General features: G+C 36.2%; 1 protein-coding gene across 1 annotated transcript; it reads left to right on the plus strand.

Annotated features, from left to right (window-relative positions):
- The first annotated feature begins 354 nt into the window (after positions 1 to 354).
- chic2 (cysteine-rich hydrophobic domain 2) lies at positions 355 to 10,505 on the plus strand. Its single transcript, XM_032562370.1, has 6 exons — positions 355 to 675; positions 5,421 to 5,475; positions 6,272 to 6,427; positions 6,535 to 6,591; positions 6,667 to 6,726; positions 7,556 to 10,505. Exons 1-6 carry the CDS (start codon positions 545 to 547, stop codon positions 7,604 to 7,606), a joined length of 510 nt encoding a protein of 169 aa, XP_032418261.1. The 5' UTR covers positions 355 to 544; the 3' UTR covers positions 7,607 to 10,505.
- The last annotated feature ends 1,685 nt before the right edge of the window (positions 10,506 to 12,190 follow it).

Consider the following 12,190-nt stretch of genomic DNA (forward strand, 5'->3'; position numbering starts at 1 on the left):
CTGCCTCGGCAGATTCAAGTCAGGACTCTGGCTCGGCCACTACAAAACATAAATATCACTTCCTGTAAAAAACAACAACAAAACAAAACAAAAAAAAAACATGTGGGTAACAGGAAGAGCTTACTTTTAAAACCTTAATTTACCAGCGATATAACATATTTGGGCCTTAATCAGAGATATAGATACAGATACAAATGTCTTTAATGTCTTTAATGAAATGTTCATTAAAGACATGCATTTTTTAAAAATATTTATTTTCTTACAAAAATTACGTTCAACATTTGCATTTTGTTTGAAATGTAAATTTACAAATAACAACTGAAAAAAAAGGAACAGAAAAAAAAAAGTGTCTCCGTCCCTCTTCCGGTGTCGTGCTGTTCCAGCGGCGGATGTTGATGTTTTGTTTCGGAGCTCGCTGAGGCGATATGTGAACTACTTCATATTTTTGTACCCGTCCTCTCCGTTTTGTCTTGGGTCTGCATTTTAGGGAAGGTTTCTCTGTTTGTCGGCACCGTGTTTCTCCCGGTGTCACTGCCGGGGAGCGATGATGGAGGACTTTGATGAAATCTACGAAGAGGAGGAGGAAGAAGAGGACGAGGACAGGGCCGCAGAGGAACAGCTCCTCAAGTACGCTCCGGACCCGGTGGTGGTTCGAGGGTCCGGCCACGTCACGGTGTAAGTGACCGGTGAAGCCCATTGCTTTAACGAGGGACCCCTTGTCTTTACCGGGGAAATAATCAAGCATCCGCAGTCTTCCGCGTAAAACTGTTAGCACAATGTTAGCACTAGCTAAGTCAGCTAGCTGCTAACTTAACACAGCAGGCTGAACAAGGAAGGAAAGTGGAGCTGCTCGTGACATTTACATTTTGACAATGCAGATTTACCCGCTACCAGCCTCCCACCTACAGCTTAATAGTGTCGTTTTAACCACTGACAAACCCAGCTACTGTGTGCTGACACTTTTACAGACTTTGTTTTAGTCTAAATATCCGTATATCCAAATATTGACAGTTTAGGAGCCTGTTTACGTCAGCGTTTATGTTTTATGGCCAGTTGTGCAGATTTAAGAAGATTAATCTAAACCAGCTTTGTTTAACAAGGTTAGCTGTCAAGATTATTTTTTTAGTTTTACATAAGGATTTTTAAGTTGAATAGACACCATATATCTAGACTAGTCAGTCTGTGTAAATCTGACCTGAGCTACAGGCAAAGTAACTCACTAAATAGAACACAAAAACAGCAATTCAGTAGTTATTAATAAATTAAATATGATTAAACATTCTTAAAGTGAATCAGACGGGGAGGGGGAAACCCACACTCTTGCAGAAAATGCAACATCCTAAAAAGACAAGTGGAGCCCTGCAAACTTAACAGTAAAACAAGGTTTTGCTATAGGCTGATTAAAACTGAGGGAAGTAAAGAATGTTTGAGGGATACGTGGGGGGGGGAAACAAAGTGAGAGAAGAAAACAGTCAGTAAACTAGACATGACACATTTTTCGAAATACAATTAAACAAAAAAGAAAAACAACAAAAACAAGATGAATCCGACCTCAACCATCTAAAAATGGCAGACTACAAATACTTGGAGTGAGCTGTACTAAAAACCTGTAAAGGACAGATTGAGGATGGATTTAGATTCAGTTACACAGACCAATGTCAGAGGTATGTTTAGCAGTCTGAATGTAAATCTGTCCTGGGACAGGTAGGTGGGTAGATATTACAGATACGTTGATTAGAATTTTGTGACCAATATCTGATCTTTAATTTGTAAAGCATTTATATGCTGACATAGATTTCTCTAAGAACTATAAACACAACATTTAAGATATTTTTGGAGCCTTCCTTCCTTGAGCAGACATTAATTATTTATGTTGAGCCCAGAGGTGGTGTCATGCCCCGAGAGAGCAGAGAGAAAGAGACTGACTGATTATAGACTTGATGTTTTAATTGGCTGTAGCATCTTGTAATGGATGCTACTGGTGTAGCCGTCACTGCAAAAACCACAGTCTCTGGTTCTATTCCCTCTAGGTTTTTTGCTACTTAACTCTTAGTTTTTAAAAAGGCTGCCAACTTTTCCAAATCCATAATGTTCCTTAAGAGGTTGAAAGCTCAAAAGAATGAAACAGCACATCTTAGATTTAATCCATTCAACCTTCATGACTGTTGTCTATTGGTCTCTCTTGCTCTGATTTTTTGTCATGTTTTAGAAAATATATAAAAAAATAGATTCTTAAATCTGTGTCCGCCCTCTGACTTTATTTTAAACATCTCTGTAATAGTTAATATACATTACTGTTGGGGACACTGATTGAAAATTTGGGCTGATATCAGTAATATTGGAGTTAAGGTCAGTAGGCATGTTTAAAATAATTATAATAATTCCTGTGGTTGATAACCTTTCTGAAACTAATCCCATTTGGACAATATTTGTTTTTTTCAAACAATGTGTTGGAGATATTTCTTTTTATAAAGACCCAGCTATGTGTGCACCAGGCTGTAGTCCTTTGGCTAGAAAAGCAATCTTTATAGCAGATATTTTATAGGTGGCTTTTTCTTGTAGTGAACAATCTGACCTGCTTGTGGAACTGGATAACGTTTCCATAAAATAGTCAACAATATTTAAAAAATCTGAGCTTTCACATCACAAGACCACTGAGATCCACTGAAGTTGTAAATTAATTTGCTCGACAGTCTGTGGTGAGTCTCTAGACTTTTAAGGATTTTGTATTCAGGAAATATTTTTCTGCCATTGTGTGAATGCAGCTACTTTGCACTGTTGGCTTGTGATTGGATAGGCTGTAGCTGAATGCCACAGCCAGGACCAGAGATTATTTAAAAATGTTAAGTATGCGAGTCTCTCCTCTTAATCCTTTTATACTCGAGGAATTCCTTAAAGCGACTTAATCCTTTGCACAAAAGAATTCAGCTGCATTTTTAAAGGAAACATTCCTTCATGCAGTTATGAAAATGAAAAACTGTACTGAATTTTTTTCTCTCCTAGCCTTTGTTAGCCTAAGTAACCGTTTATATTACCAGTCACCAACCATGGGTCCAAAGATACTGATTATTGTTTTACAACCATTACAATACAGTGATTTGTGCAGGAGTTTTCCTTTACTTAAGGCACATTTTAAGAGTTTTATTTCAACATTTACACCATGTTCCAAATTATTATGTAAGTTATATTTTCTCAGATTTTCCTAAATGGTCAATGCAAATGATGGTCAGTATTATTTTCAAGTCATGAACTATTACAGTATAAATCAAATTTTACTGAACAAAGCTCCCCATGAGAACAGTATTTTTTTCAAAAATAAAAAAATCAAAATGCACTGTTCCAAATTATTATGCACAGCAGATCTGCAAACGGTCATTCTTTGAATGTGCAGCATTAAGTGGTCACATGTACTAAAATCAAAAGCTACTTCAATCAAAAACATCTTAACAGACCAAGTTACATGTTAACATAGGACCCCTTCTTTGATATCACCTGCACAAGTTCAATGCATCCATTGAACTTGTGAGTTTGTGGATAGTTTCTGCTTGAATTTCTTTGCAGGATGTCAGAAAACCTTCCCAGAGCTGCTGTTTTGATATGAATTGGATTCCACCCTCAGGTCTTCTGCTTGAGGAAACTCCAAAGGTTCTCAATAGGGTTGAGGTCAGAGGAGGATGGTGACCACATGAGATTCTCCCCTTTTATGCCCATAGCAGCCAATGACAGTGGTATTTCTTGCAGCATGAGATGGTGCATTGTCATGCATGAAGATGATTTTGCTACTGAAGGTACGGCTCTTCTTTTTGAACCATGAAAGAAACTGATCAGTCAGAAAGTCCATATACTTTGCTGAGGTCATTTTCACACCCTCAGGGACTCTGAAGGGGCCGACCAATGATTCTCTCCCCATGATTTTGGCCCAAACAATGACTCCACCACCTCCTTGCTGACATCACAGCTGTGTTGGGATGTGGTGGCCATCCAGCACCAATCCACTACTGCGTCCATCTGGACCATCCAGGGTTGCACAGCAGTTATCAGTGAACAAGTCTGTTTGAAAATTAATCTTCATGTACGGCTGGGCCCACTGCGACCGTTTCTGCTTGTGATTACTGGTTAGGGGTAGTAGGTTCATGCACCGCAAACCTCTCTAAGATCCCCCACCTTGAGGTTCCAGAGGCACCGGCAGCTTCAAATAACTGTTTGCTGCTTTTAAGGGCATTTTAACAGCTGCTCTCTTAATCCGATGAATTTGTCTAACAGAAACCTTCCTCATTATGCCTTATTTATACAAACCCATCTTTGTTCTGAATCAGCCACAAATTTCTTCACAGTACGATGATAACGCTTCAGTTTTTGTTAAATATCTAATGTTTTCATACTTTGTCATACGGCACTACACTATCTGATGATTTCCGTCAGCAGAGAGATCCTTTCTCTTTCCCATATTGCTTGAAACTTGTGGCCTGCTTAATAATGTGGAACATCCTTCTCAAGTAGATTTCCTTTAATTGAGCTCACCAGACAAACTAGTCAACCAGCTCTCTGAAACTAATTATAGTGATTCAAAGAGCCCTGACACACAATACCATCTATAAATTTAATAGCACAACAAGAAATTAAATCTTTATGACACTTAAATCCAATTTGCATAATAATTTGGAACACGGTGTATAAGTGAGTCCATGGCATGGAGGGGGTTAACATGTTACCGACTTGGAGAATAAAAACCTGCTCTTCATATAAAGTTTATATTTGTTATAAAACTTCTCACACTTCTGCAGTGTATTCTTGTCCTCTGTCGTTTATGAATGCACGTCATTTTTTGAATGGTTTAGCTGATATAAATTAAATATTTATTACCTTGTTTATCAAAGTTTAGTAAGGTTGATAAACTAAATAAGAACTGATCAGGGTTTTTACTGGGTGGTGCTAATTTCTTGTTTTATTTCAAGATAAGATAAGCTTTATTGTTATCCCACACGTAAGACAGTTCAGTGAAACAATGTTGGCAGTAATAGGTCAGATAACAAAGACGTAGTGCAAAGGTGACTCGAAAATATAAAAGTTTGTAGTTAAAGTGAAACAAAAGTAAAAACCTTAAAAATATATTCATATTTAGTACCTAAAATAGTCTGATCTTCTGACTGATTTTGACCTATCTCACTTTTCTAAATAAAACCTATAAATCGACTGACTTGTTTAGGATCTCTTGTAATCTGGTGGGTCCCATTTGTTTGTATTTGACCTGCTGATCACGAATCAGAGCTGATAGAATGGAGTATTGTCGCGTTTTGAACACTTCACTGGAAAACACATATCAGACCATCTTTCCTTATCCATAATAAATGAATAATGATTCTTCCGTCAAGTCTACTTTTATTAAGTTGGGTTAAAATGTTTTTTTTTTTTCTTCACAGGTTTGGACTTAGTAACAAATTTGAGTCAGAATTTCCTTCAGCACTTACAGGGAAGGTGAGTGTGTGACAAATACCCTCTCTTACTTATGTCCATACATGTTCAAAGCGGGATTGGCAGAACTGGCAGGATTCGCATGTCAACCCATCACAGGCGCATGTAGAATGGGGGTGGTGGCTCACCAGATATTTCCTGCATTACTTGACTTCCAACTACCAGAAGCTCCAAAAAATATGCCGTCTTTGTTCTATTCTATGCATTTTTTTCATTTTTTTAAATGCCTTTTTTTTTTTACATTTTTATTGCCTGAAAAGCAATAACATAGCATTCGTTTAGTTTAGCTTTATCATTTGCAGCTGAGAATACTTCTAACAAAAGTTCAGCTTTTATTCTTGATTTAACATTCTTACAATGTAGGACTGATTGGATCTGATAATTGGATAGCAAATGATGCCTAATAGGAATTTGAATCAGTTGAAGCTAAAAAGTGAATTTTTATTTACAGACAGATTGTTTATCTTAAATGCAAAACCTATATGTTTTTTGTACAGTATTGGCTTAATATCTGCTCTGAATGTGTTGTTCTTTCAGCAAATGGTTTTTTTTTTTAGTCTTTATACTCCAGTTAACGATTAAATGATTATTTAATAATTGATTTATTGCTATTAATCCAATAATTTTTTTTTAGTTTCAGGCCTAATTTCAGTTATCTTCTTTTCTTCTATATTAACATAGAAAAATACAATAAATATTTGTTCTTGTACAAGAAATACAAATGACTTACTTGCATAATGTCAGTAAGTGTGCGGTGTGTCAGATGAGACTGTATTTACAGTTGTTTGGCCTCCTGTAGGTGGCGCCAGAAGAATTCAAAGCCAGTATCAATCGAGTGAACAGCTGCCTGAGGAAGACGCTCCCAGTGAACGTGCGGTGGCTGCTGTGCGGCTGCCTCTGCTGCTGCTGCACTCTGGGCTTCAGCTTGTGGCCGGTCATCTGCCTCAGCAAAAGGGTAGGAGGCAGGCAGTCCATGCTGACTTTCACTTGCATGCATCTCAAAAGTAGCTGTGTTGGATTTGCATCACTGTGAAAACATTGTTTTCGTCTTTCCCTCCTCAGACTAGAAGATCAATAGAGAAACTTTTAGAGTGGGAAAACAACAGACTTTATCACAAGGTAGGGGAGCATGCTAGTAGGTGCTGGGTTTGAAAATGTGCAAAATCTCTTATCATTATTTCACTCGTTTTGCAGTTGTGTTTGCATTGGAAACTTAGCAAAAGGAAGTGCGAGACCAACAACATGATGGAATATGTGAGTATAAGTTACGTTTCATTGTTTTATGCGCACATATATTAAAGCAATGCTTGAAAATACATTTACAGGATCTATAAACACCAATCACTGCGAAAGAAAATAACTGAAGGTTGTTGAATGTTTGGCTCGGCCAGGAAATTTTTTTGCGGTAATAGGTTAGCAGTACTTTTCTCTTCCATTGTAGCAATTTCAGGCTAAGAAATTATACTTTTTCATATTTTCTGTCAGTGTTTAACAGATGTTTGAAATTGTTTCTTTAATCAACTATTAAAAAAATAGATATAGATATACATATTTCAAGCAATCTATTTTTTACCCTGTACAGTGACCTTAACAGAGAAAGAGACTTGAATTGTCCACAAATTGAGTCATATGTAGGTGTAAAGAGGGCAACACAGAAAGCAGCTGAAACATTAGTCATTAAATTATAAGACGTTCAAGACTTAATCCTAAGTTTGTAAAGGAATATTATGAATTTGTCTAAATTATTAACTATAAACACCTTTTTTCAACAGACTTGTCAATTCGACTAAAAGTAAAGTCATGGATGATGAGTTTCTCAAAATATTGTTGGAACATTAGTCCTTTAGTCCTGGAAATGTTCTTCTGGTGGCAGAAGACCGACTTTGTACTTGTCTTTATGTGTCTTGAAGGTTCAGCTCTGCTTCCCATAAGCAATGTTGCACATTACGTTACACTGCCACATGATGGACATGTAAGGTCTGAGGAGTGGCATCAGTGTCAGGAATAAAAAAACTACTGTAACTATGGTCTCTTGTTCATCTTTGAGTCGTAACTTACAACCTATTTGTTTTCTGACCTGCAGGTAATCCTAATAGAGTTCCTTCCCAAGATCCCCATCTTCAAACCAGACTAACGAGACGACAGAAGAGCCAAAAAACCTCCACCGCTGCCCAGTTTTCTCCTAAAGTTACAATGGCTGTGAAACTCCTCCCTCTGAAAAACTCCACTAGTGTTTACATTTGTCACCCCTCTTTTCACAAACATACTTGTTCTGCATCCTTGTTTACAAATCCAGCAGGCCCTTGCTTTTTTTTTTTTTTTTGAGGGAACTTGCCATTGAAATTTGGCCATTTGGTCAAACCCGTGCTCTGTTGAGCTGCTGCTGACCCTCATCAGAGGAGAAGCAGCCTTTTGCAGGGACGCTGCTTTTAAAGCTCCAACAGAAGACTGGACGCTCACGTTGAGTTCTGTGAGACAAAAACTGGATATTTGTCACTTTCGTCCCTAAACTAAGCACACAGCACAGCCAGACTTCAAACAAACTTCACAGGCTTCCTTGGTTTGAGAGCTGTTGGACTCATGCCCTGAATATGTCCTTTGGACACAAGATGGAGCGAAACATGAGAGTTCATCCAGATAAATATGAAGCAGGCAGACTAGTCCCACAGGAACATGTCAAAGTTCACTCCTCATCCATTGGATATCTTCTTGCCCTGTGCACAACCAGTGACAATCACACACTCTGACTGCACTGTTTATACTATATAAATGGGTCTTTGTGCTACACAGTTCACCCAAAGCAATTAGATTTCAATGTTGTTTGTGTCCAAGTGATGGACTGGTCACCCAGCAACCGGGTAATGACAAGACAAAAGGTTTCTTTCACTGTTTTTCTTTATTTTATGGATCAGATTTTGTTTACTGTTTTCGTCCAAATGTGCATGTGCGGGTCAGACGGAGAAACAAGCAATCAAAATGGAAATACAGAAATTTCACACCTCAGAAAGAAATAGATTTATTTCTTAATGTTGTTTTTTTTGTTTGGTTTTTTTTTACCTATTATGATTTTTTTGTTGGTTTGTGTAACTGTGTTGTTCATGGAAACTTTTGGTTGTTTTGTTAAATTTGTGGTTAAGTGTCAACATTGAAGCACTCTCTCTTAGTCCTGCACTCCTTTCTGTGGCCTGTGTCACTAAAACACAGAGCTTAACTTGTTTCCAAGTGTTTGAGTCCCAAACAAGAGTCAGAGCTCTGCTGTTTTAGATGTCTCGATTTATAAGTTCAGGTGTTTTGGTTGATAAGGAAGTTTAAATTAAGAAGACTCATCCCAAACTGGAAACATGAATTAAATGTTGCACTAGTACATATTTGTTTTTTTTTTAAACCATAAAAATGCTTCTTAAGTTTGAAAACCTGCAAAGATTCATCTTAGCATCCTTGTTTTTTTTCTTTTTCTTTCACTTGCTTCTGCCATCATTAGTGTGATGTTGAGCTGAATAAAAGGCGATCAAGACAGTGATTTCTTGGCGAATATAGGAATTTTAAAGGTGTCACTCTTTCTGTTTAAAGCTTGAATGCATCACAGACGTAGGAGTAGGTGTGGGCCGTTATGAGACTGAGTGAAAACACCATATTTTCATCGATCCACACAAAGATTGAAATCAATGTCTAACATGATGTAGTTGCTTTATAAACAGCTGCAGCTGCAAAAATAACATTCAAATCTACAGTTAGGTTTTAAAATGTGCTGACTGTGCATCATGCAGTTCCTTGTATTTCTGCCTTGTATGCAGTGACACAGGCAGCATAACAATCTGATGATAGCTGGCCAGTTAGTTGTGCTATCTGCTAAGGTAGCTATCCTGCAGTTTGCTGCATACCAGACATGATGCTCACAGCTTTCATTACCAGGAATGTTTCTAAACATCTTTTTTTTTTCTTCTTGCAAACAAGGGGAAGTGTAGTGGCCTTTTTCAGGTAGATGACAGCTTTGTTGTTCTGAATATTCAGAATGGAGAGAAATACATTCACTCTGGTTATTTTTCATGGAAAAAACCTTGGTGTCCATTCATTCTTTAAATCTGCCCACACCTACCTGAGAAGAGAGAAAACAAAATATCTAGCACCCATTGGAGAATATTAGTAGTAAGTTTATGGCACCTAAATCAAAGTGATTTGTTTTAAATTCAGCAACGATTTAACTTCATTGACTTTGTGTAAAACTGCTTCCATGTCACATGTCACAACTCAAAGCACCAGTCAGTTTGATGGCATACTCAGCATTTGATAAAGAGATAAGTTGTGACCGACAAAGACTGCAGACCAGTGTCCAAACATCCATATATGTTTACTGAGATTATGTATACATATATCTGTGGAATTTGAACAAAGCCACCCTGTTTTAGCTCCGGTGATTGTATAGGTGGCACTCAGGGGACATAAATAATAAAATGTAGCATTAATAATCTTGTCGTTTATTTTCCACAGTTGTGACAGGGTATCGTGTGCAGTAGTACAAAAGACCACACATTACTTGAATAACTGTAAAATTATGCAGCTAGTTTGTTTTGAGATGAAGAACGTTAAAAAAAGAAACTCAAAGTTGATTAAGCTTCCTGATGTCTCTGGTCTTTTTGTTCAGAAGCACACACTTCACCAACCCACACAGAAAAGTATTAGTTTATATCGTAAGAGGATAAAAAAAAATCAGCTATCTTGCTGGTTGGCATTTTTGGTTCATCTGTCACTTTTCTACTTTTGATTGTCCTCTGCTTTTTGTAAATCAAGGCATAAGGTGTTTATTTTGTTTTTATGTTTTGGTATGCGCACAGTGAATGCCGGATGCATATTGATTTCGTATTGCTGATCGTGTGATTGAGTTCTACACAGAAATGCGTCATTTTTATATGATCCAGAGTGTAATCTGTATGTGTGCGACTGTGTGAGTGAGAAAAAGATATATACACATGTAGATATATGTACAGTTATAAAACTACCAATAAAAAGAAAGTGGACAACTTTCTTCCTCATTATTGTTGATGTTCAGGCTATTCTTTATTTTTACCATCTCTCTTTGTTAAGACAAATTTCTTCTATAAATGCTTCATGTCCATAACACTGTAACCCATTTTAAGTCTTGAATAAATCTGAACAGAAAAAAAAGAAAGACTAAATTAAATAAATAAACCAAAGCAAAAAACAACTGTGAACACGACTTCTCATAAGAAATGTGCAATTGTGCACTTCTGTTTATCATGTCACATGTCAAGTTCTAGCAATTCAAGAGTCCAGTGAGCTTCAAGTCAAATTCTTAATGAAGTTGATTAAATGATCCCAGATCTTCTCAAAAAGACATTGGATTTCCTAATGTGGTAAATTGGACGATACATGCTTTAACCACTAGGTGGCACTAGATGTATCGATATCCTTTCAAATCAAAGCCGTGCATTTTTTGCACACTAGAAGCTTTTAGCTGTGAAAAACATTATGTTTTATTAAAATTATGCTGAGCCAATAATATGAAACACAGGCGACATTGGCTGACAACTGAAACTATTGTACGGTGCCAGGTCTTAAGACTTTAATTTAAAATAAAATATCAGATTTCATTACAACTTTTAGAGGCTTTTGGTTGTTTTTTTTTATACATTTCTCAAAAGCCTTTTGTGATTTAAAAAAAACCCTCCTCTAGTTTATACCCTAAACTTGATGGTAATTTCTGTTCATAATCGTTCAGTTTAATATTTGTTTTTATTTACTTTATTCCTGGAGCTGTCAGCATATGAGTACCCTGCTGAAAAATAAATATACTTAGTATGTTAAATTTTAGCATACTTGAGCATACTTTAAGTCAGACTAATCATGAGTATACTTCAAGTTCACTTAGGATCAGTTAACTTAAAGTGTGACATTTTGGAACAACTAATTTTGTGCATAGTGCATTTAATAGTATTTAAATTGTATTAAAGCACAATCTAAAGTGTACTAAGTGTACTTCAACGCACCTTTTTGGACAACTTAAACTTAAGTTAAACTTAATGTAATTTAAGTATATTGCTTTTTATGCAATATAAGTGTGTTTGATTAGTATACTTTGAGTGTACTATTTTTGTGATTGAATTACATTTAAAATATATTTGGAATGTATTTTAAGTATATTGGCATTACATATTTTATATATTAGTAGTGTGATTATATACACTTGAGCAAGTGTATATTTACACTTAGGCAAATACATATTTTGTTCACTTAAAGTATATTTTTATTTAATGTGTTTCTTAAAAGTGTATTTTGGTACAATTATATTTAAGTGTGTTTAAAGTTATAATGTCAAAATTGGTACAAGCATACTTTTAGTATACTTTATATATATTTATAGGTAGTACACTTAATACATAGTATACTTAAAATGTACTTTCACAAATGTGAGTATATTTGAAATATACTAAAGTATTTTTTTTCACTAGGGTAAGTGTAGTGGTTTGATTACTAATCAGAGGATTTGCCACGAAATGTACATATTTATTTTTTTCTAAGCTCTTATAACTGTCATTACATTTCCTTTTATACTTGGGAGTTTTTTAGGAGAACAAAATTAGAGCTACTATTTCAAGTAATTAAAGATTTCAAGTGTCACACACGATTCTTTAATGCTCAACATCTTTATTGTAAGGGAACAACTCATTTTCTACACACCCGACAAGCTATTTCTTGACAT

Source organism: Xiphophorus hellerii, chromosome 5 (genome assembly GCF_003331165.1).
Source record: "Xiphophorus hellerii strain 12219 chromosome 5, Xiphophorus_hellerii-4.1, whole genome shotgun sequence".
In the NCBI taxonomy this organism is placed as follows: Eukaryota; Metazoa; Chordata; class Actinopteri; order Cyprinodontiformes; family Poeciliidae; genus Xiphophorus; species Xiphophorus hellerii.